Source organism: Beta vulgaris, chromosome 4 (genome assembly GCF_026745355.1).
Source record: "Beta vulgaris subsp. vulgaris cultivar EL10 chromosome 4, EL10.2, whole genome shotgun sequence".
Lineage (NCBI taxonomy): Eukaryota > Viridiplantae > Streptophyta > Magnoliopsida > Caryophyllales > Amaranthaceae > Beta > Beta vulgaris.
In genome coordinates, this window is record NC_079205.1 from 51,357,577 (window position 1) to 51,378,096 (window position 20,520).

General features: G+C 33.9%; 1 protein-coding gene across 1 annotated transcript; it reads left to right on the top strand.

Annotated features, from left to right (window-relative positions):
- Positions 1-1,541: 1,541 nt before the first annotated feature.
- Positions 1,542-19,965, top strand: LOC104891046 (sugar transporter ERD6-like 5). Its single transcript, XM_010676688.4, has 18 exons — positions 1,542-1,779; positions 7,641-7,703; positions 9,161-9,250; positions 9,828-9,887; positions 9,981-10,046; positions 10,159-10,224; positions 10,324-10,399; positions 16,581-16,645; positions 17,248-17,340; positions 17,443-17,523; positions 17,603-17,687; positions 17,776-17,819; positions 18,143-18,205; positions 18,310-18,369; positions 18,473-18,526; positions 18,895-18,954; positions 19,076-19,190; positions 19,547-19,965. The coding sequence occupies exons 1-18, from the start codon at positions 1,648-1,650 to the stop codon at positions 19,669-19,671; spliced, it is 1,398 nt and encodes a 465-aa protein (XP_010674990.1). The 5' UTR covers positions 1,542-1,647; the 3' UTR covers positions 19,672-19,965.
- The last annotated feature ends 555 nt before the right edge of the window (positions 19,966-20,520 follow it).

The following is a 20,520-nucleotide window of genomic DNA, read 5'->3' on the forward strand; positions in this document are numbered from 1 at the left end:
AAGTAACTATGAATTACTTCAAGCAAGACAACCAACGTGCAAAACTTGAGATGCAAGAAATCTCACAAGTAGCTGTTAGCATTTTCGGCCAAAGTATAAGGTGCGGTAATTGTTAGAGGTAAAAGTAGTTGTTAACTGTTTTACGACTGTCAACTATTCTACGAGCTGTCAGCTGTCGGATATTGGGCATGCTCGACAACAGTAGTTGTGGTGCTGGTAGCTTTTAGCTGTGAGAGTAGATGTTAGTTATGCTGGTATCTATTAGTGGTTGATGTGTAGTTTTTAGCTTTTAGTTATCCAAGAAGTGGTATAAGATATTGATGTTCGGTAAAAGAAGTTATCAAAGTGTAGTTGTTTACAAATAACTACTTAAAAATTCAAACAAAAATTTTATATATAATTTATATATACACCACTAAACGGTACCCCAAAAGTTCCAAATTCTAGCTTTTGGAAAACACTACTAAAACACTACTTGTACCACTAAAATCTTCCATACACCACTATATTGCCAAACACTATTATTTTTTGTAATTAGTATTCTGACCGAGTCAAGACACCAAAAGGTACTTAAAAAGCTTGTGTCGAACACGCCCATTAACTGTTAGAGTTTAACTGTGAATATAACTTCTAATAATTAATGTTAGGTAAAACTACCTGTTAGTTTTCAAAAAATAAAAATAACATAAAAAAAACTATATTTAACCTTCAAAAGCTGCGCAAAAAGTTAACTCTACCCCATAATTTAATATTTATGATAACATTTTCAAAACACTAATTGAAATACTAAAAGCTACTCCAAACACTACTTTGCCAAACACAACTTTTGACCACTATTAGAATTTGGACTTAGTCTAAACATTAAAAGTTACCTCCAAAGCTATAGTTGAACTAACAATTATGGATTGAGTAAATGTTGCAAACTATATTTAACCTTCAAAAGCTACACCAAAAGTTACCTCAACCCCATAAGTTAATATTTTATAACATTTCCAAAACACTAAGTTGAAATACTAAAAGCTACTCCAAACATTACTTTACCAAACACAACTTTTGACCACTATTAGAATTTGGACTTAGTTTAAACATTAAAAGTTACCTCTAAAGCTATTGTCGAAATAACAATTATGGATCAAGTAAATGTTGCAACAAATTGTATGTTACTTTAGATCAACATAGTATGACATGCCTTAAACGTTGGATTAAAATTTAAATGTCTTCTAAGGGGTTTAAGATTGTAATGCTTGTATTTCATTTAGCAAGTTGGTATTTTTCTGCAATATATATGTACGTAATTCTCAAATTTACTTGGCAATTGTGTGAAAGTGGGAGGGGCCGAAAGGGTAGTTAGAGTTTCTAATCATCCTCACTAGGTTAGTTCCATCTACACGAAAACTTTTATAAAAACCTTCTCAATAATTTTTTAAAATTGACTAAGCCGCTAATAATGGACTAACATAATAATCAAATTTTCTTATGCTCCACACGGTACACAGTTCTTGACTAATTAAACAGCCAACAACTCTTCACAATATATTAGGATCACATGAAATACATTACATATACCTAAATATAATCTTCGTGTATATACAGCACATTATTAACACAGTACACCAGAAGTCGAATAAAGGCAAGACCAAGAAGAACATGGAGGAGGAGCTGCTGTTGAAGTTGGAGGAGAAGAGGCCCACTAGTAGTGCTAGTGAAGGCGGCGTCACGGTGGTTCTCATCTTCAGCATCTTCACCGCCGTTTGTGGCTCCTTCGTCCTAGGATGTGCTGTAAGCTCTTTTTCTCTCGCCTCTACTCATAATAAATGTATTGCTCTAATGCTCCCTACACGAACTTTGTGTACGTTAACTAGTACTTATTTGTTAAAAAGAAATAAAGCAAAGAATAACTCTCATCCACCAATAAGATTGGGTGACATATAGTAAATAAATGATTTTAAAGGTTTATTTCCTTTTCTTAGTAACGCACACTTACACGAACAAGGTATTGGTAGAAAAGAGAAATATTAAAGGATAGTTATTTGGTAGTTAGATAAGCTAGCTTGGCAATTGCGAGTAAATATCATTATTATTGTATGCATGTGATGCGTACGAAAACAAACAAAAGGTCAATTGCATAATAATATATATGAAAAATTATTCATAAAGTTTATTGTATATTTTTCTTCTGTTTTTGAAAACCAATAATGAAGAATTTCATCAATGTTAATTGTGAAATCAGAAGAAGATAATAGAGAGAGAAATGCAAGAAAGAAGTTGTAATATTATTTCTCTGGAATCTGACCTCCTTAATCAAGAAGGATCCATATTTATACAATCAAAGATAACAACTTTCTAACAACTTATAACTAACTAGCAACTAACTTGTGCCAGCTGTACATGTAAGCTTAATTTAATTATATATTAATAACATTAATCTCAACATCCCCCCCTCAAGATGGACTGGCAGGAGGTTGAGTAACCAGACCAATCTTGGCAGAAAGAAAATGATGTTGATCAGCAGCCAAAGGCTTTGTCATTATATCTGCAAGTTGGAGAGATGACTGAACATGACTTAAAGAAAGAAACTTGGAATCCACATGTTCTCTAATGTTATGACAATCCAACTTAAGATGCTTTGTTCTTTCCTGAATAACTGTGTTTTCAGCTATGTACTGAGCAGATTTGTTGTCACAGAACAATGTGATAGGTGTAGAAACATGCACCATTAAATCTTGAAGCAACCCTTCAATCCATACAATCTCACTGGTGGTCTGACTCATAGACATGTACTCAGCTTCTGTGGAACTTTTAGAAATAACCTTTTGTTTCTTAGTTTTCCATGAGATTAAGGAATCACCAAGAAAAACACAAAAGCCAGTGAGAGACCTTCCAGTATAAGCACAAGTACCCCAATCAGCATCACTATATGCTCTAAGAAGAAGAGAATTATTGGAAGCATAAAACAAACCATGATTAAGAGTTCCCTTGAGATACTTAAGAACATGAAGAGCAGCAGCATAATGTGGAGTCCTAGGAGCTATAAGAACTGACTAAGCTGTTGAACAGCATAGGATATGTCTGGTCTAGTCATGTTCAGATATAAGAGTTTCCCCACAATTCTTCTATAAACTTCAGGATCTGCTATAAGAGTCCCTTCAATAGTACTTAGCTTGAGACCCTTGGGTAGAGGAAATGGTGCAACCTTACAATTATCCATCTTGGTAGCAGTGAGTAAGTCAAGAATATACTTCCTCTGATTAAGCAAGATGCCAGAAGTAGACCTAGTTACCTCAATTCCAAGGAAATATTTGAGGTCACCAAGGTCTTTAATGGTGAAAGCTTTGTGCAAAGCTTGTTTTACTTCAGTAATAAGATGTAAATTGCTGGCAGTAACCAATAGATCATCCACATAGGCAACAATAACAGTAAAATCAGAACCATCATGTCTAGTAAACATAGAATAGTCTTGTTTTGATTGAACAAAACCAAGACGAATCAAAAATTTGCTGAGTTCAATATTCCATTGTCTGCTGGCCTTTCTAAGACCATATAAAGAACGTTTCAACTTGCATACCTGACCTGGTAATGCCTTGGAGTAGCCAGGTGGAGGATGCATATAAAGCTCTTCATCAATATAGCCATGTAAAAAAGCATTATTGATGTCAAGTTGCTGTAGGTTCCAGTTCATAGCAGCTGCCAAAGCTATAATGACTCTCACTGTAGTGAACCTTGCAACAGGGCTGAAAGTATACTTGAAATCCTTCCCATATACTTGTTTATCTCCCCTAGCAACCAATTGAGCCTTATATCTTTTAATTGTACCATCAGGTTTGAACTTGACTTTGTAAACCCACTTACACCCTATAGCAGATTTATCTGAAGGAAGTGAAATAAGATCCCAAGTATCATTGGCTTCAAGGGCTTTAATTTCTGCATTCATAGCATCAATCCACTGAGGATCATCTTTAGCCTGATTGTAACAAGAAGGCTCAGTAGTAGATAGCATGTTAGAGAGACTTTTGATGGAAGAACCATCTAAATGTGCTACAGTAGGTTCAGATGAAACCTTAAAAGCCAAGGAATCAGAAGAAGAATTGTGAGAAGGTAATGAAGAAGTAGGCAAAGTGACAATAAAATCCTAAAATTTGTCAGGAAGTTTAGAAACTCTAGAAGATTGTCTCACAGCAAGAGTAGAAGGATTTATATCACGCTGAGGAGAAGGAGAAATAACATTTGTATCTAAAATAGAAGAAGAAGAAGGAATAGGAGATGAATTAATAGGTATAGTGACTGATGGTGAATTAGGAGATGAATTAGAAGGCTGATCAGGGGATTCATTTGGAAATGGAGGAATAGTAGAAGGATTAGAAGCATGTTGTGAAGAAAGACTATCAAAAGGAACATCCATGATAGTAATAGGAGGACAAGAAGAGGTAGAAGTAGGAGAGGTGAAGTTAGAAGTCTGAAAAGGAAATTGATCTTCAATGAATATCACATCTCTGCTAAGAATTAGCTTGTGAGAATCAAGATCATAGAGTTTGTAGCCCTTTTGAGCATATGGATATCCAAGAAAAATACATCTTTTGGATCTAGGAGCAAATTTGTCATGTGTTTTAATAGCAGGATAACAAAGGCATCCTATAGTTCTGAGATGAACATATGAAGGAGGTTTTTTCATGAGAATTTCATATGGAGTTTGCCAATGTAACACTGAACTGGGAAGAAGATTTATTAGATAAGTAGCAGCAAGCAAACAATCACCCCAGAATTTTGTGGGAAGAGAAGCAGGAAATTGAATGGCTCTAGCAGTTTCTAACAAATGTCTATGCTTGCGTTCAACTCTGCCATTTTGCTGTGGATTACCAGGGATGCTTCTCTGATGAATAATACCTTTGTCAATAAACAAGGTTTTACAAGAAGCTTGAATGATCTCTGTACCATTATCACTTCTAATTGATTTAACTTCTCTGCCAAACTGAGTATGTATGTAAGCCAAGAAACCAGAAATGATGCCAGTAACTTGTGTTTTAGAGTGAAGAAGGTGTGTCCAAGTCACTCTTGTATGATCATCAAGGATTGTAAGAAAGTATGTAGCTCCAGATAAGCAAGGGGTTTTGTAAGGGCCCCAAAGATCAATATGCACAAGATCAAAAGCACATTCAGCCATACTAGATGAAATAGGAAATGTCATTTTATGATGTTTAGCAAATATGCAAGATTCACAATCAAAAGCATCCAATTTATTGCCATCATATGGTAACTGTAAGTGTTTCAAAGTATGAACAGAAGGGTGACCTAGTCTACTATGAACAGTATGTAAACTAGGTTTGCTGAAGCTAGTATTTACAAAGGAATTATGACTAGCAACAGTAGGAGTAACAGCATGAGTAGTAGGAACAACATGAAATTTGTAAAGTCCAGAACATCTCTTGCCAGATCCTTTTATTTGTCTAGTGTGAAGGTCCTGAAAAACACATTGATCTTGATCAAATTGGGCTACCAACTTATTTTGATCAAGTAATTTCCCAACATAAAGTAAATTATGTTTAAAATCTGGAAGAAAAAGAACATTATACAAGATAATATGGGAGGTAAGATGAACTGTTCCAGCATGTTTAACAAGTTTTTGAGAACCATCAGGCAAACCAACTTTGATTGGATGTTTTAATGCATGAATAGATGCAAACAAATGCTGATTTGATGCCATATGATCAGTAGCTCCAGTGTCTATGATCCAAGATGTTGAATCAAAATCATGTGCTAAAGAAGCTGCATTAGAAACATAAGCAATACCTGCAAAGTTAACTGCAGTGTAGTTCTGAGAAGAAGCATTTTCTAATTTTGTCTGCATAATTTTGACAAATTCTTGAAACATATTCTTCATTACAACAGAATCCATGCCACCAGTATTAGAAGAAGCTCCAGTATGATCATAATTCTCAAACTCCAGAGGAGAATTTCCTAAAATACATGCTTCTTGAACATGAGCAACCAACTTAGGCTGAGATTTCCCTTTCAAATTTAAATACCACTCTGGATATCCAACAAGCTTAAAGCAACTGTCCATGGTATGGCCTCTCATTTTACAATGATCACACAATCTATCAGTTTTCATCCTCTTAAAATCTCTTTTTCCAAAATATTTCTGGCCACCAGAATAATTCTGACCATTCTGACCACCATAATTCAGACCAGTGGAAGTTTGAGATGCTAATAATGCACTCATTTCAACTTTGTCAACCTTGAAATTGTTCATGTTTTGTCTTTCTACTTGTTGAAGAATATGAAAAGCACGATTTATAGTAGGTAATGGATCACTACTTAGCAAATTCTGACTAGTTAAGTCATAAGATTCATTCAATCCAGAAACAAATTGAATGAGTTTCATACGTTGATCAGCTTCTAAAATTCTCTTCAACAAACTACAGCTACAATTTGCAATTGCTCCACAAGAACAATCAGGAAATCCTTCTAAAACATGAATCTCATCCCAAACTCTTTTCATTTTACTATAATATTCAGCAATTGATTGTTTTGCCTTGTTCAACTTTCATCAAAGTTTTATGAAGATTATGTAATTGAGGAACATTTGTGTGGCCATACCTTTCAACTACTTCATTCCAGAATTGATGAGTAGAATCAGCAAACAAGAAATTTTCAGCAATCGATTTCTCCATGGTATTTGAAAGCCATGACATGACCATATGATCATTTCGAATCCATTTTTGATAATCAGCAGAGTCAATGGCAGGTTTCTGTAGTGTTCCATCAAGAAATCCGAGTTTATTTCTTGCAATCAAGGCAATTCTAACAGCACGATTCCAATTGATGAAGTTATTGCCATTAAAAGTATGATTTGTGATAGAATGATTAGTATTATCACCATTTGACAGAAAATAAGGGTCGATGTAACTGGATACAACATTTTCTGAGCTTAATTTAGATTTGGATATTGAATCAGAAGAATTTGCCATGATTTGATAGAAGAAAAGAAGAGAAGATGAAGAAATCAGAAGAAAATCAAGAATCAAGAAGATGAAATTTAGAGAAATTGAAAGAAAAATCAAGAGGAATCAGTGGAAAAAAAATGCGGAAATACTGACTCAGAGTTCCGTAGCTCTGATACCATGAAGAATTTCATCAATGTTAATTGTGAAATCAGAAGAAGATAATAGAGAGAGAAATGCAAGAAAGAAGTTGTAATATTATTTCTCTGGAATCTGACCTCCTTAATCAAGAAGGATCCATATTTATACAATCAGAGATAACAACTTTCTAACAACTTATAACTAACTAGCAACTAACTTGTGCCAGCTGTACATGTAAGCTTAATTTAATTATATATTAATAACATTAATCTCAACAAATAAATCAAAGAAGATGTAAATATTTTGTTAATTGAGTATATAATGGGTGAATTTGTATTTGTCACTTAAGGGTATAACAAGATTTAGTATTTTTTATATCCCCTTCTCTTCCCTTAAAATAAAAAGTGTCATAATGAAATTGGAAAGAGGAAGTAATAGTGTCATAATATATCCTAAAATAAAAAGTGTCATAATTAAATTGGAACGGAGGAAGTAATAGTTTTAGCTAACATGATACATTATATATACATGGTACTAATGTAGTCTTCATCATTGCTATAGTGGGGTTATTCCTCTCCTGCACAGTCTGGAATCATCGGGGATTTGGGGCTTTCAACAGCAGATGTAAGTTGGTTATTTATGCTTTTTCATCTTGATTACTTATGCCAGAAAGCTCTTTATCTGCTCAATATTGCATACATCTAGACGATTAATTATATGTCTGCCTTCGTTCAAATAAACATCATAAGTGATAGTTAGAACAATTGCAAATTGCATGATTGTTGCTATTCATCGTTGCATGGAAAATAATATTGTATATGTATAGGTTTAAGTTCATATGAGAACCACCCTTATGGTGAGAACCTCTCATTTTTCTTCATTTTATGAAGATGTTGCTCATTTGACAACATTTTTCCTCATTTTATATTTTGCTTATGTTATATTTTTGTTCATTTAACATTTTTACATCATTTTGCAACTTTTTTTTGCTCATTTTAGGTTTTTCGTTATTTAACTTTTTAACTTTAATTATAAACTCTTATATTCAAAATACTTTAATATTTACAAAATATCAAGTATTTACAAATGAATAATTTAAAACACCATTTAAATTAATCACCTCCATATTGAATCAATTTCGCAACAGAAGTATTTAATTTAAATAGTTGTATGCAACATCTAACAAATTGTTATTGCATAATAATAGTAATAATAATAACAACAACAACAACAAAAATAATAATAATAGGAAAAAGCTATATCCAGCCTTAACGACTGCATATAAGAAGTTAAAAATGAAAAAAAAAATGCATTGATTGATCATTTATTACATCGGTTGATGCATAATTTTTCCATAAATTAACAACTTATTTTCATTATGGTAGCGCATTTATGTCTTATATACAGCCCTAAGGACTGCATATAGCATAATAACAACAGCAACAACAATAATAATAATTGGGTTAGGGGTGGTTATAAATTAATTGTTAGATGTTGCAGTGGTTGGTGTGAAGGTGGTGGGGGTGGGGGCTGGCAGGGGGTTAGGGTTTGGGTTAAGGGTGGATTAGGTATTGGGTTATTGTTTAGGATTAGGGTTTAGATTTTAGGATTATGGCTTAATAATGGCAAAATGGTAAATAAAGTTAACAGTGAGTTAACGGAAGTTATAAAAAGGGCATTTGGTGAACGTTTTCGAAAAACTCAAGGAGTATGGTGCATTTTTGAAACATTGAAGGTATATGGTGAATTTTTTAATTTGTCGGGAGTATTTGGTGAAAAATCCGATTTTATTTTGTGAAATTGTGAACCCAATTGTCATAACTAACACATGCGATATTACACATTTTAAAACGCCTATAACTCACAATTAATTGTTCATGGGGGGCTACATGCATGAGGATGAGGTAGAATGGCTACCATTGATTTTCAGTTGTAACATTACAAGCTTTTCATCCCCTTGCATGCATTACAAAAAATAAACAATACTTATCCCGTAACATGTTATTATAATTTGCATTAAAAATACTACTTCGCTTATAACGAGCTTTCTCTCAACTAATAAGCTTCTTCTCTTATTGCAGTATTCGCTATTTGGATCAATACTTACAGTCGGTCAACTGATAGGTTCACTAGCATGTGGTACATTAACAGATTACATTGGTCGGCGTGGTGTAAGTTGTCTTTCCATTTTGATGCTCAACCTGTCAAAACTCAAACGGGTTGGTTTGATTTGGTATCAAATAGTTTTGGATTTGAGTTTTCTCTGCTCAGGTTATTCTGGGTCGTGACCATGAACGCTTATTCATGACCCAGAAGCGGGTTAAAATATTATTAAGACGTAGTTCTCGCAGTTTTTCACTATTCATAGTCAAGCCTGAGTATACAATTGATATTTGGCTCCAAATAATATCTTGCATTAACCAAGAATGCAAATCCAATAAAAAAAGGAGAGTTTAGTCCACTTACAAGTCTAAAAGAAGTTTCATAATAAAAACAATTGGCAATGGTAGGAGTAATTCCTCTAGCTTCTAATGTGCACATTATCTCGTCTTTCTCCAATTGGGAATAAGTGAACAACTCACATGTATACAATAAACATGGGTTCAACATTGAGTCACAATGTTTTGTTCAAGACCCAATATTGGGTTGGATTGATTACTTGATTTTTAATAGGTTTACTCAAGTCATGTTTGTTATCCATTTCAAGTGAGCTTTCAATTAATTATGATCGACATGGGTTTGGTGCAGACAATGGGATTATCAAGCGTACTCTCACTCGTTGGATGGCTTGCTATAGCATTTTCACAGGTTATTAATCTCGTTTTTAGGTTTCCAAACTTGCCAAATTGTTTTTGTTTGAAACTATGAAGAAGGTCTAATTTTGTGCGTGGTTAATTGAAGGCTGCTTGGTCCCTTGATCTTGGTAGAATTATCATGGGTTTTGCCGGAGGACTTTACAGTTATGTGGTAAATATTTCCTATACACTATAACACTATTTCTAATTGTACACTTCCTCTACTTACCGCCAAAATTACATTATAATTTAACAGAAAAAAATCATTTGATTGCCAAAAACAGGTTCCTGTATACATTGCAGAAATAACACCAAAGAACCTCCGAGGGGGTGCGGTGCTTCTCCATCAAGTAAGTTTAAGCAGTATATTCTTTAGTCTTAACTTTATAAATTGAGAAGATTTACAGAATTCATCACTAATTATGTATCCACTTCCTATTTCTTTCCAGTTGATGATCTCCTGTGGGATAGCGTTTGCTTTCCTTGTCGGGCTTGTGACAAACTGGCACGTCTTAGCTTTAATAGGTAACATTTTGCTTCATTTGTTTGTTTTAGTCTTACACTGCTGGACTGCTGGTACTTTCTCTATCCCAATTTATTTATCACACACTTTTTCTAGAAGTTTTAGGAGAGTGAAAAACTAGCAAGAAAAGGACGGCATGTGTGATAATGGATTCCAACTAAAGAGAAAAATTAGAGTGACAAATATTATCAAAAAAAAGTTAGGCGATAAATGAGTTGAGACAGCCCAAAAAGTAAAATGTGGTAAATAATCTGGGTAGGGAGCATTATCTATATCAAGCATCAGCCTTATTGAAACAAGTGTCACATAGTTCGCTCCTACCGAAACGCGGTTCATAGACGAGCCAAATCCCTAGGGTAGGCTATCCAATTCGGCCAAATTGGCATAGCAAAATTTCAGAAGCCCTAGATCTGATAATTGAGCCATTTAATCAAGGGGAAGGAGAAAGGTGATTTGGGGCTTTAGGTCGTCCTGGTAATGCAAGTTCACCTACTTCTTTTCCAGTTGTCAGCTACTGGCTGCTGGTTGCTAGAAGAAAGAAAGAGGAGAATAGAATGTAGATTGTTCGGGAGAGAGAGAGAGAGGGTTTGATGAGGTGGGGATGGAAAAGTCAAAATAACTCCAATTAATTAATATGAGGTGGAAAGGAAAAGGTACTCACATGATGTGTGGACAGTTGTACACAGTACACTTCGACTATTTCTCTCTTAAACGGAAACTGTTTGTTTTAGGCAATCAAATTTCATGTGACAGAAGTTGAATGGGTTTTTATTTTAAGTTTTGATTATGTCTATTCACTTATTAACATTTTTGACTTTTCAACTTCATATTTTCTTTTTTTTTTGGTTATTGAAAAAAACTTCATTTTTCTTTAATCATGAAGGAATAAGAGTCGAAAAATGCATGAGTGAACCGAATAATATCCTAAAGTGAACCATTACCCCAAACATCGAACCAAAAATGTACCCCTGATGATCTGAAATTTAGCCAACTAGTGAATTGTGTGAAGATATTTGCTATACAAAGATATTATTTGCCAATACAGTATCCATTCCACGATTCGAAGCGATCCACAAACTATGTGACACTGATTGAAACCCTGGCTTCATATAGCCTAATCAAGTTGGTTAATTTAACAGTGAAGAAACTAATCAGCTAAGCAATGTTGCTGTTAGTCTAGAGAGAAGGAAGAGAAATCTTATTCATAGAGAGAGAATAAAACTCTTACAATATGTGTTTTACAATACTAGAATAGAAGGAGAGAAGAGAGTATTTATAGTTAGTTATAACTAACTAACTTCTATTTATTATAATTTACAAGATATAACTTATACACCCCCTTCAAGCTGGACCAAAGATGTAAGTCCAAGCTTGAGACTAAGAGTATGATGCTGTTGAGAATTCAGAGTCTTTGTTAAGATATCAGCAAGTTGATCAGCACTAGACACATGAAATGTTTGTAAGAATCCAGCCTCTACTTGCTCCCTTATGTAGTGCATATCTCTCTTAAGATGCTTGGTCTTTTCATGGAACATAGGATTCTTGGCCAAGTGTTCTGCAGATTTATTATCACAATGTAATGATATAGGAAGAGCAACAGTGACTTGTAAGTCTTCAAGAAGACCATGAACCCAGACAAGTTCAGAAGCAGCAGATGACATGCTCCTATATTCTGCTTCAGTTGATGATTTGCTCACTGTTTGTTGTTTCTTTGTCTTCCAAGACACAAGATTAGAGCCAAGAAATACTGCATATGAACTTAGTGATCTACTACTGAATTGGCATGCACCCCAATCAGAATCACTATAAGCATTAATATTGAAATCTGAGCTGGCAGAATAAAACAGGCCTTGATCAATTGTACCTTTTAGATATTTTATCACATGCATAACAGCCCTCAAATGTGGACTTCTTGGTGTGTGCATGAATTGACTGAGGTGTTGCACAGCATAAGAAAGATCTGGTCTAGTGATTCCCAGATATAACAACCTGCCAACTAATCTCCTATATACATCAGGATCTTCAAGAACATCACCAACCTCTGTTGATAATTTTAAGCCAACTGACAAAGGAGTGGAGCAGCTATGCAATCAACCATGTTACAATCAGTAGAATATCAGTGATATATTTCCTTTGAGATAGAAAAATACCCTGATCATTCCTTTTTACTTCAATACCCAGAAAGTAGTTTAACTGCCCAAGTCTTTTATTGTGAAAGCCTTATCAAGAGCCAATTTAACATCTTCTATTTGAGAAATAGATGTCCCTGTCAACAGCATATCATCCACATATACAAGGACAACTAAAAATTGACCATGAAGAGATCTTGTGAAAAGAGAATAGTCTTGCATTGATTGTTTAAAACCAATAGACTTTAGGAATCTACTTAGTTCCTTATTCCACTGCCTTGAAGCCTGTTTAAGACCATACAGAGACTTCTTAAGCTTACAAACTTCTCCAATCTTAGCCTTTGTATAGCCAGCAGGTGGTATCATGTATACTTCCTCATCTAAAAAGCCATGTAAAAATGCATTATTTACATCCAGTTGATAGAGAGGCCAATGTTTTACTGCTGCAAGAAAAATCACAACCCTGACAGTTGCTAGCTTTGCTACAGGAGAGAAGGTCTGATTGAAGTCTTGACCAGCAATTTGTTGATACCCAATAGCAACTAACCTTGCTTTATATCTTTCCACTGTCCCATCAGGTTTTAATTTGGTCTTGTAGACCCATTTTGACCCAATAGCTTGTTTGTCTTTAGGTAAAACAGTGAGATCCCATGTTTCATTGTCTTCCAAAGCTTGCAATTCTTTATTCATAGCCTCAATCCAATTAGGATCTTTCTTAGCTTGATTGTAGTATTTAGGCTCAATTATCTTACAAGAGTTTACAGCAAATGAAAGAGATTGATTATCAGAATAAGCACCAGAAGTATGTGGTGTATATGTGTTAACAAAATTTTTCAGTTTCACATTGGGAATAATAACTCTTGAAGATTTTCTGAGAGAAGATTTGGTTTGGATTACAGGCTCAGAATGAGTATCAGGAGGAGAAGATGTGGTAGAGATAGAAGTAGAAGAGGTGGGAGAAATAGAAGAATGAGAATCAGAAGAAATATGTTGAGAAATATTATGATCAGAATTATTATGATCACTTATATCAGAACAATGATCAATTTCAGTGGTATGAATATCAGAATGAGGAGAAGAATTTGAAGATTCATTACCAAAGTCAATTAATTTGACTTTAGGAATATTAGAAGATACAACAGGTTTATCATAAGGAAATGTATTTTCAAAGAAAATAACATCTCTGGAAACAAATGTGTTATGGTTATCCAAATCATAAAGCTTAAAAGCCTTTTGTCCCCTAAGGGTATCCAATAAAGATGCACCTTCTTGCTCCGGCATCAAACTTATCTCTTTTCACAGCATGATTATAAGCAAAGCATAATGATCCAAATACTCTAAGTTCAGTGTAAGAAGGACTTTTACCCAATAATACTTCATATGGTGTCTTCCATTTTAACACCTTTACAGGAAGCTTGTTTATAATATGAGTGGCAGCAAGCACACAATCACCCCAGAACTTCTTAGGTAAATGAGCATGAAATCTAAGAGTCCTTGCAATTTCTAGCAAATGCCTATGTTTTCTTTCAACTCTTGCATTTTGTTGTGGAACATAGGGAACACTCTTCTGGTGTATGATGCCTTTATTAGCAAACAAGTGAACACATTGTTCTTTTATCAATTCAGTGCCATTGTCAGACCTAAGTATCTTAATTTTCTTATTATGTTGTGTTTCTATCATAATAAGAAAATCATTGATAGTCTTCAAAACTTGCAACTTGTTGTGTAGAAGAAAGGTCCAAGTTACTCGACTGCAATCATCTAGAACAGTTAGAAAGTATGAAGCCCCATTCAAAGCTACTACTCTATATGGCCCCCATAAATCAACATGGATCAACTCAAAAATTTCAGAAGCTCTACTTGTACTAATAGGAAAAGGAAGTTTGTGAAACTTTGCAGGCAAACAAACTGTACAGTTGTATTCAGTTAAACCTTCACACTTACAAGCTGCTATGTGTTTCATTTTGGACAATGAAGCATGTCCTAATCTTGCATGAAGAACTTCTAAAGACACATTATCTCTGCCTTTATTCATTATACTAGTAGAACTCTTACTAGGTAAAGAAATACCAACATCAAGATTGTCTACTGTATTACAAGTATCTTACAGCATCATGATTCTTCCAAATCTTCTGAGTGTCAGCCAATCCTTCAACATCAAAGTAATACAATCCATGTTGTTTATAACCAGTTCCAATCACACCATTACTAGAATGGTCCTGAAAATAACATGTATCCTTAGTGAAAAATACTCTAACACCAGTATGGTCAATTAACTTTCCAATTGACAGAAGATTATGCTCAAATCCTTGCACCAATAAAACTCCAGTCAATGTTATCTTTTTGTTTAACATCACATTTCCAACCAATTCTACCATTCTACCATTCTATATGTTATCTTTTTGTTTTAAGAGTCTTGTTTTATTGAATAACAAAGACTCATCAAACACCATATGATCACATGCACCAGAATCAATTATCCAACTGTGTCTATCATTCTTTTTAAACACAGAACAAGATAGAACAGTAGGAGTTTTACCTGAAAAGCTAGCAAAAGCTCCAGATTGTTACATAGATTGCTTCTCTTTCATTGATTTCAAGACTTCTTGACATAAGGCTGATAGCATATCTGAATTCAAAGAATTAACAGCAGCCTCATTATCATCCAGAGGAGAATCACCTTGTCCAGTATTTGTAATATGAACATTTGCTGCAATTCTTGAACCAGGTTTGGAAGATTTAATGGCATTATACCACTCAGGATAGCCAGTGATTTTAAAACATTGGTCTATAGTGTGTCCCTTGCCTTTACAATGATCACATCTTTTATCTAATTTTTCTCTCTTCCAATCTTTCCTTCCAGTTCCAGTATACTTCTGAAAATTGCCTTGTTGAGCTCCTCTAAACATTCGTTGTGCTGCCATGGCACTACTTTCAGCTAGGTGTTCAGAAACTCCAGTTATCTCTTTCTGTTTTTCTATTTGTTGCACAATAGAAAATGCTTTGTTTAAAGAAGGCATAGGATCCATAGACAGGATGTTAGAAATTGTTGTTTCAAAACCACTATTCAATCCAAGCAAAAATTGAATCATCTTATCTTCTGCTTCCAGATCACTCAACTTCTTCAGAAATGAACAAGACATTTGTTCATAGACAAAGTATATTGGAAGTCTTTAACTCTGTAACTCATCCCACAATCTTTTAATTTTGCCATAGTATGCAATGATTGTCATATTTTCTTGTTTGAGAGAATCAATTTCTTTCTTCAATTGAAAGATTAATGGGCCATTAGATTGTCCAAATCTTTCATGTAACTCATTCCATAATTCTGCAGAGGTTCTACAAAACCAAATATCAGCCACCTGCAGTCATTGAGCTTAATATCCAGCTCATCACCGTGTAATCAGCACGCTTCCATTGCTGATAGTTCTTTTCATTTTCATTAGGCATTACCAAATCTCCATTGATATAACTTCTTTATTTTTAGCAATTAATGCTCTTCTTATATTCTTGCTCTATCGCATAAAATTCACACCAGAAAATTGAACCGCAACTAACGCTGAGGTTGGATTATCAGAGTTTGAGATAAACAAGGATCAATATTACTCAACTTCTGAATTCTTAGAATTTGAATTCTCAGATTCTGTAGTAGAAATCACCATATTCACTAATCAAAGAATTGATTATAAATTTCAAGAATTATTTCAAGATTCACAAGAAAATTCAAAGATTTTATTCATACAAAATGATGAACTCAATTTTCAGTTGAAACTGATCTCTTGCGAGATCTTGCCTGATAACATGAAGAAACTAATAGCTAGCAATGTTGCTGTTAGTCTAGAGAGAAGAGAGAAATTTATTCATAGAGAGAGAATAAAACTTTACAATATGTGTTTTACAATACAAGAATAGAAGGAGAGAAGAGAGTATTTATAGTTAGTTATAACTAACTAACTTCTATTTATTATAATTTACAAGATATAACTTATAAACAGGCCAATTGATTTTTCCATATTCCATATTGTATTGATTTCATTTTATATTATTTTTTCAGGTGCATTACCATGTCTATTGCAACTCTTAGGCTCATTTGTCATTCCGGAATCTCCTAGGTGGTTGGTAAGTTACGCCGCATTAAATCAATACAAATATATTAAAACACATTCCTATGAAAGAACAATGTGCAGTTATTAGGATTCGAACACATGGTCATTGAAATGAAATGTGAGAATTTAACCACTAATTCAATACAATTTCAATGCTTAATGTTTCAAGTAAAACACAATAAAGTCTCGTAATTATTTGTAATTATAAGTTTTTTGATCTTTAATCCTCTTATTAAGTAATAACATTTGCTTACGCAAATTGCATTGAAATTGTTATTTTTATCCCCAATTACTTACAATTTGTTTTTGAACAACCTATCATGTTATAATATCCATTTTCTAATTTTGACTAGATGGAATATTACGAAAAACTGATAAGATCAATTATGAAATTTATGAGTAAAATGCTAGTTAGTGATGATTAAAAAGTGGAAAGAGGTAAATTAAGTTGCTTAATTTACTAGGCCATATTCCCTTTCTTTCTTAATTTACGTGCCATTCGACTTGATTGCAAGTATTTGAAAACAGTGGAATGATAAAAGTTTGAAAACTGGTAAGTAAATTAAACCAATGTGCCATGAAATTAAACAATATAGTTCTTGCTAAATATTGCAGGTGAAGGCTAGTGATAGCAATGGTTACGAAGGTGCTTTGAGACGTCTTAGGGGAGATAACGCGGATATAACTGATGAAGCAGCGGAAATCAAAGTAACAAACACCTTAAATTAACAGTGTCTGTTACCTAGAATAGATTATAAACCCGCTTGTTTTATGAAAATCTAAGATAATTGTATATTGCGTTACCTGCAGGACTACAATCAATCTGTTGCAAGTATGTCAGATCAAAAATTCAATAATATTTTCCAAAAAAAATATACTTATGCTCTCACAGTAAGTCCTGGAATTTGCATACCTACTGAAGTTATCGTCCCTTTTTCATGTTTGAACAAACAACTACATACTATTGTAGGTAAGCCTTGGGCTAATGGCACTAGCAGGACTTTGTGGTGCAAATGGAATTATATTTTATGCGGCTACGATTTTTGAATCAGCTGGTTAGTTTTAAGTTAATGGTGGCTGTAATTTGCAAACTGAGTGCAGTAGATTTGGAAAAACTGACACATCTATAATTATCTTTGGCAGGATTTTCAGGAGCTATAGGGACTGTGGCAATGGCTCTTACCCAGGTACTCATATAAGAAGATTAGAACCTATGAACTATGAAGCACAAAAAATAATTTTCTGGGGCCTGAGGTTGTTAGAGATATGACATATAATCAGTATCGGAAAATATATCATACATATATTTTCCGATTATATCATATCTAACAGAGGTTTCTTCATTTTCGTGCTAATGAAGCTCGAAAATTTCTAGAAACTAAGGCAACCGCGTTCGTGAAACCCCACCTGTTACTGTGCTGCATGGCTTATAGCAAAGGATTTCGAAATATTGTTCCTGTTATTTATTCTTTCATCTAAAGCAGAGTACTCTTTACATTTGTACATTTAGCTTCCACCCACTATTCTAGGCGTATTCTTGATGGATCATTTTGGAAGACGGCCACTTTTGCTGGTGAGCAGATTTTGATAAATCCAAGCAAGTTTATTACTAGAAATTTTGTGCATATATAACAAAAAAAATTGATATTTGCCATGTCTTTCTGGTCGATTCTGTAGTATTCTGCCATTGGGATGTTCACAGCTTGCTTTTCAGTGGCATTATCATTCATGATGAAGGTTTCTTTTTACTTCCTAATGATAATATACATTCAACATTTTCCTAGACCTTCACAAGTTTTGTTAACTTCTTATTCTGATGTTTACTCTTTCATATGAGCAGGAACATGGATTGATGAAAGAATTCAGTCCCTATTTGGCCCTTATAGGCATTTTGGTAATTCAATATTTTCTTTAAGGCAAAGATAACTCTCTGAATCTACTTTGTCTAGTAATTTAGAATGGCATCATAAAACACAAGATTTGTTTTTGTCTATATCTGAGTCTCTTGAAGAATTGAGATCATGGCTTAATTAATCATATGCTTCTCACTCGCTTTCCGGGTTCCGGAACATGTATGGGATTGTTTAATAAACATCCTAATTGTCTTCACAGCCACAGGTCTTATGTACAACTAATACATCTGAATAACCCATCTTTTTTAGAACATGTACAATTCATGATAGCAGTATTATATATTACCTCCGTTCCTTTATAATAGTTATACTTACATTTTTCACGCATGTCGATACATTTATATGACAGATTTCTGCTGCGACGTTCCCAGTTGGGCTGGGAGGGATACCGTTCATAATAATGTCAGAGGTAGGCATATATAAATTAGAGATAGATATATATAATACTTCATAATAACGCAGTTCATTGTTGAGCAGAACGTGCAATAAAAGTTATGGGCTAATCATTTTCACTTACATGATTTTTCCAGATTTTCCCAATGAACGTAAAAGGAGCTGCGGGAACCTTAGCAGTTGTTGTGTATTCATTGAGTAGTTGGATTGTCTCCTACACAATTAACTTCTTAATGGATTGGAGTTCCTCTGGTATGTACAATGTTTACCTCCTTCTTGATTTTTTGACAGAGTACCTAACAAGATATGTTTAAGGTATTATCTTAGAAATATATTTAAACTGTTTAGAAATAGTTGTACCATTTCATGTTTTTCAGTTGCCTAGCATGAATTCAAACATTAATATCTTCAATTACCAGGCCAATAAGTAAAAGTTATAAAAAGAATTGATGTTAGAAAAATATACATAACGAATCTAATCAGATCTTATATGACTATGGTAAACTTTGGTTGAGATTTATTTTGTGTATATTCTGAATTAGACATTGATCGATATAAGTTACAATTCTCATCTGCCTCACTTTCTTCTTCTCATCCTCGTGTTTCAGGAACATTTTTCTTATACACGAGCATCAATGCTTTTGCCCTACTATTTATCTCAATATTGGTCCCAGAGACAAAGGGACGAACATTGGAGGAAATACAAGAATCACTACAGGGATATGTACATTAAAGTTTTGCGATCAATATATCATTTTCTGGTTTCTCTGGTTTTACTGCAGGAAAATTCAGTTGAGGAGTTGGAAATTTCATTTACCAGCCTCCCTTCCCTGCTCACCTATTTTGTTCATTTTTTATTATGTTGTGTGAAGTTTGATTATATGGAAGGAATAGTAATATTTTTTTACCTGCAAGTGTATATGAAGTATATCTTTTGCATATGAAGTATTGGTGTGGGGAATATTTGTAAAGACTTTTTCAGACAATAAAACCTTCCCTTATGGATTCAAGAAGATTTTTATGATTATTACTTCCTCCGTTTCTTTTTAAGTGACACATTTGCATAGTGTTTATAATTCATAGTTTAAACTTTAATTAGCTTTGGTGATTTACATTTTAGGAAAAACATAGTCATGTGGGATCTTGTTAGATTCGTCTGAATGTGAATTTTTTAATATCAACTTTTTATAATTTTTACTTATTAATAATTGAAGATATTAATGGTTAAAATAATGCATTGGCAAACGTGAAAACAAGAAATGTGTCACTTAAAAAGAAACGGAGGAAGTATGTTGGAACAACTATAGTTATTTTTTTTACCAGCTATAGGCCTATAGTTAAATGTGTATGTAAGGTGTGCTTATTATTTGTTATATTTATAAGAAGTTGTGGAGTTTAAGTGTAATATGATTCTAGAGATTAATTGAGAATAGGGGACCGACTTGTGTCGTACCTCGTGACGTAATTTGCACTACACAAATAGTTACTATATGCAAATCCAGAAATGCAAAAAAGCAAAGTTGTTGGACAGAAGTTGGTTGCACCTCACGATGGATGGTCCTTCGCGAGTTGCGCCGCTAGT

Coding starts and splice junctions, on each gene's coding strand:
- LOC104891046 (XM_010676688.4), top strand. CDS start 1,648: ATGGAGGAGGAGCTGCTGTTGAAGTTGGAGGAGAAGAGGCCCACTAGT. Junction 10,225..10,323: donor GTGCGGTGCTTCTCCATCAA/GTAAGTTTAAGC, acceptor ATTTCTTTCCAG/TTGATGATCTCCTGTGGGAT. Junction 18,955..19,075: donor CGTTCATAATAATGTCAGAG/GTAGGCATATAT, acceptor TGATTTTTCCAG/ATTTTCCCAATGAACGTAAA.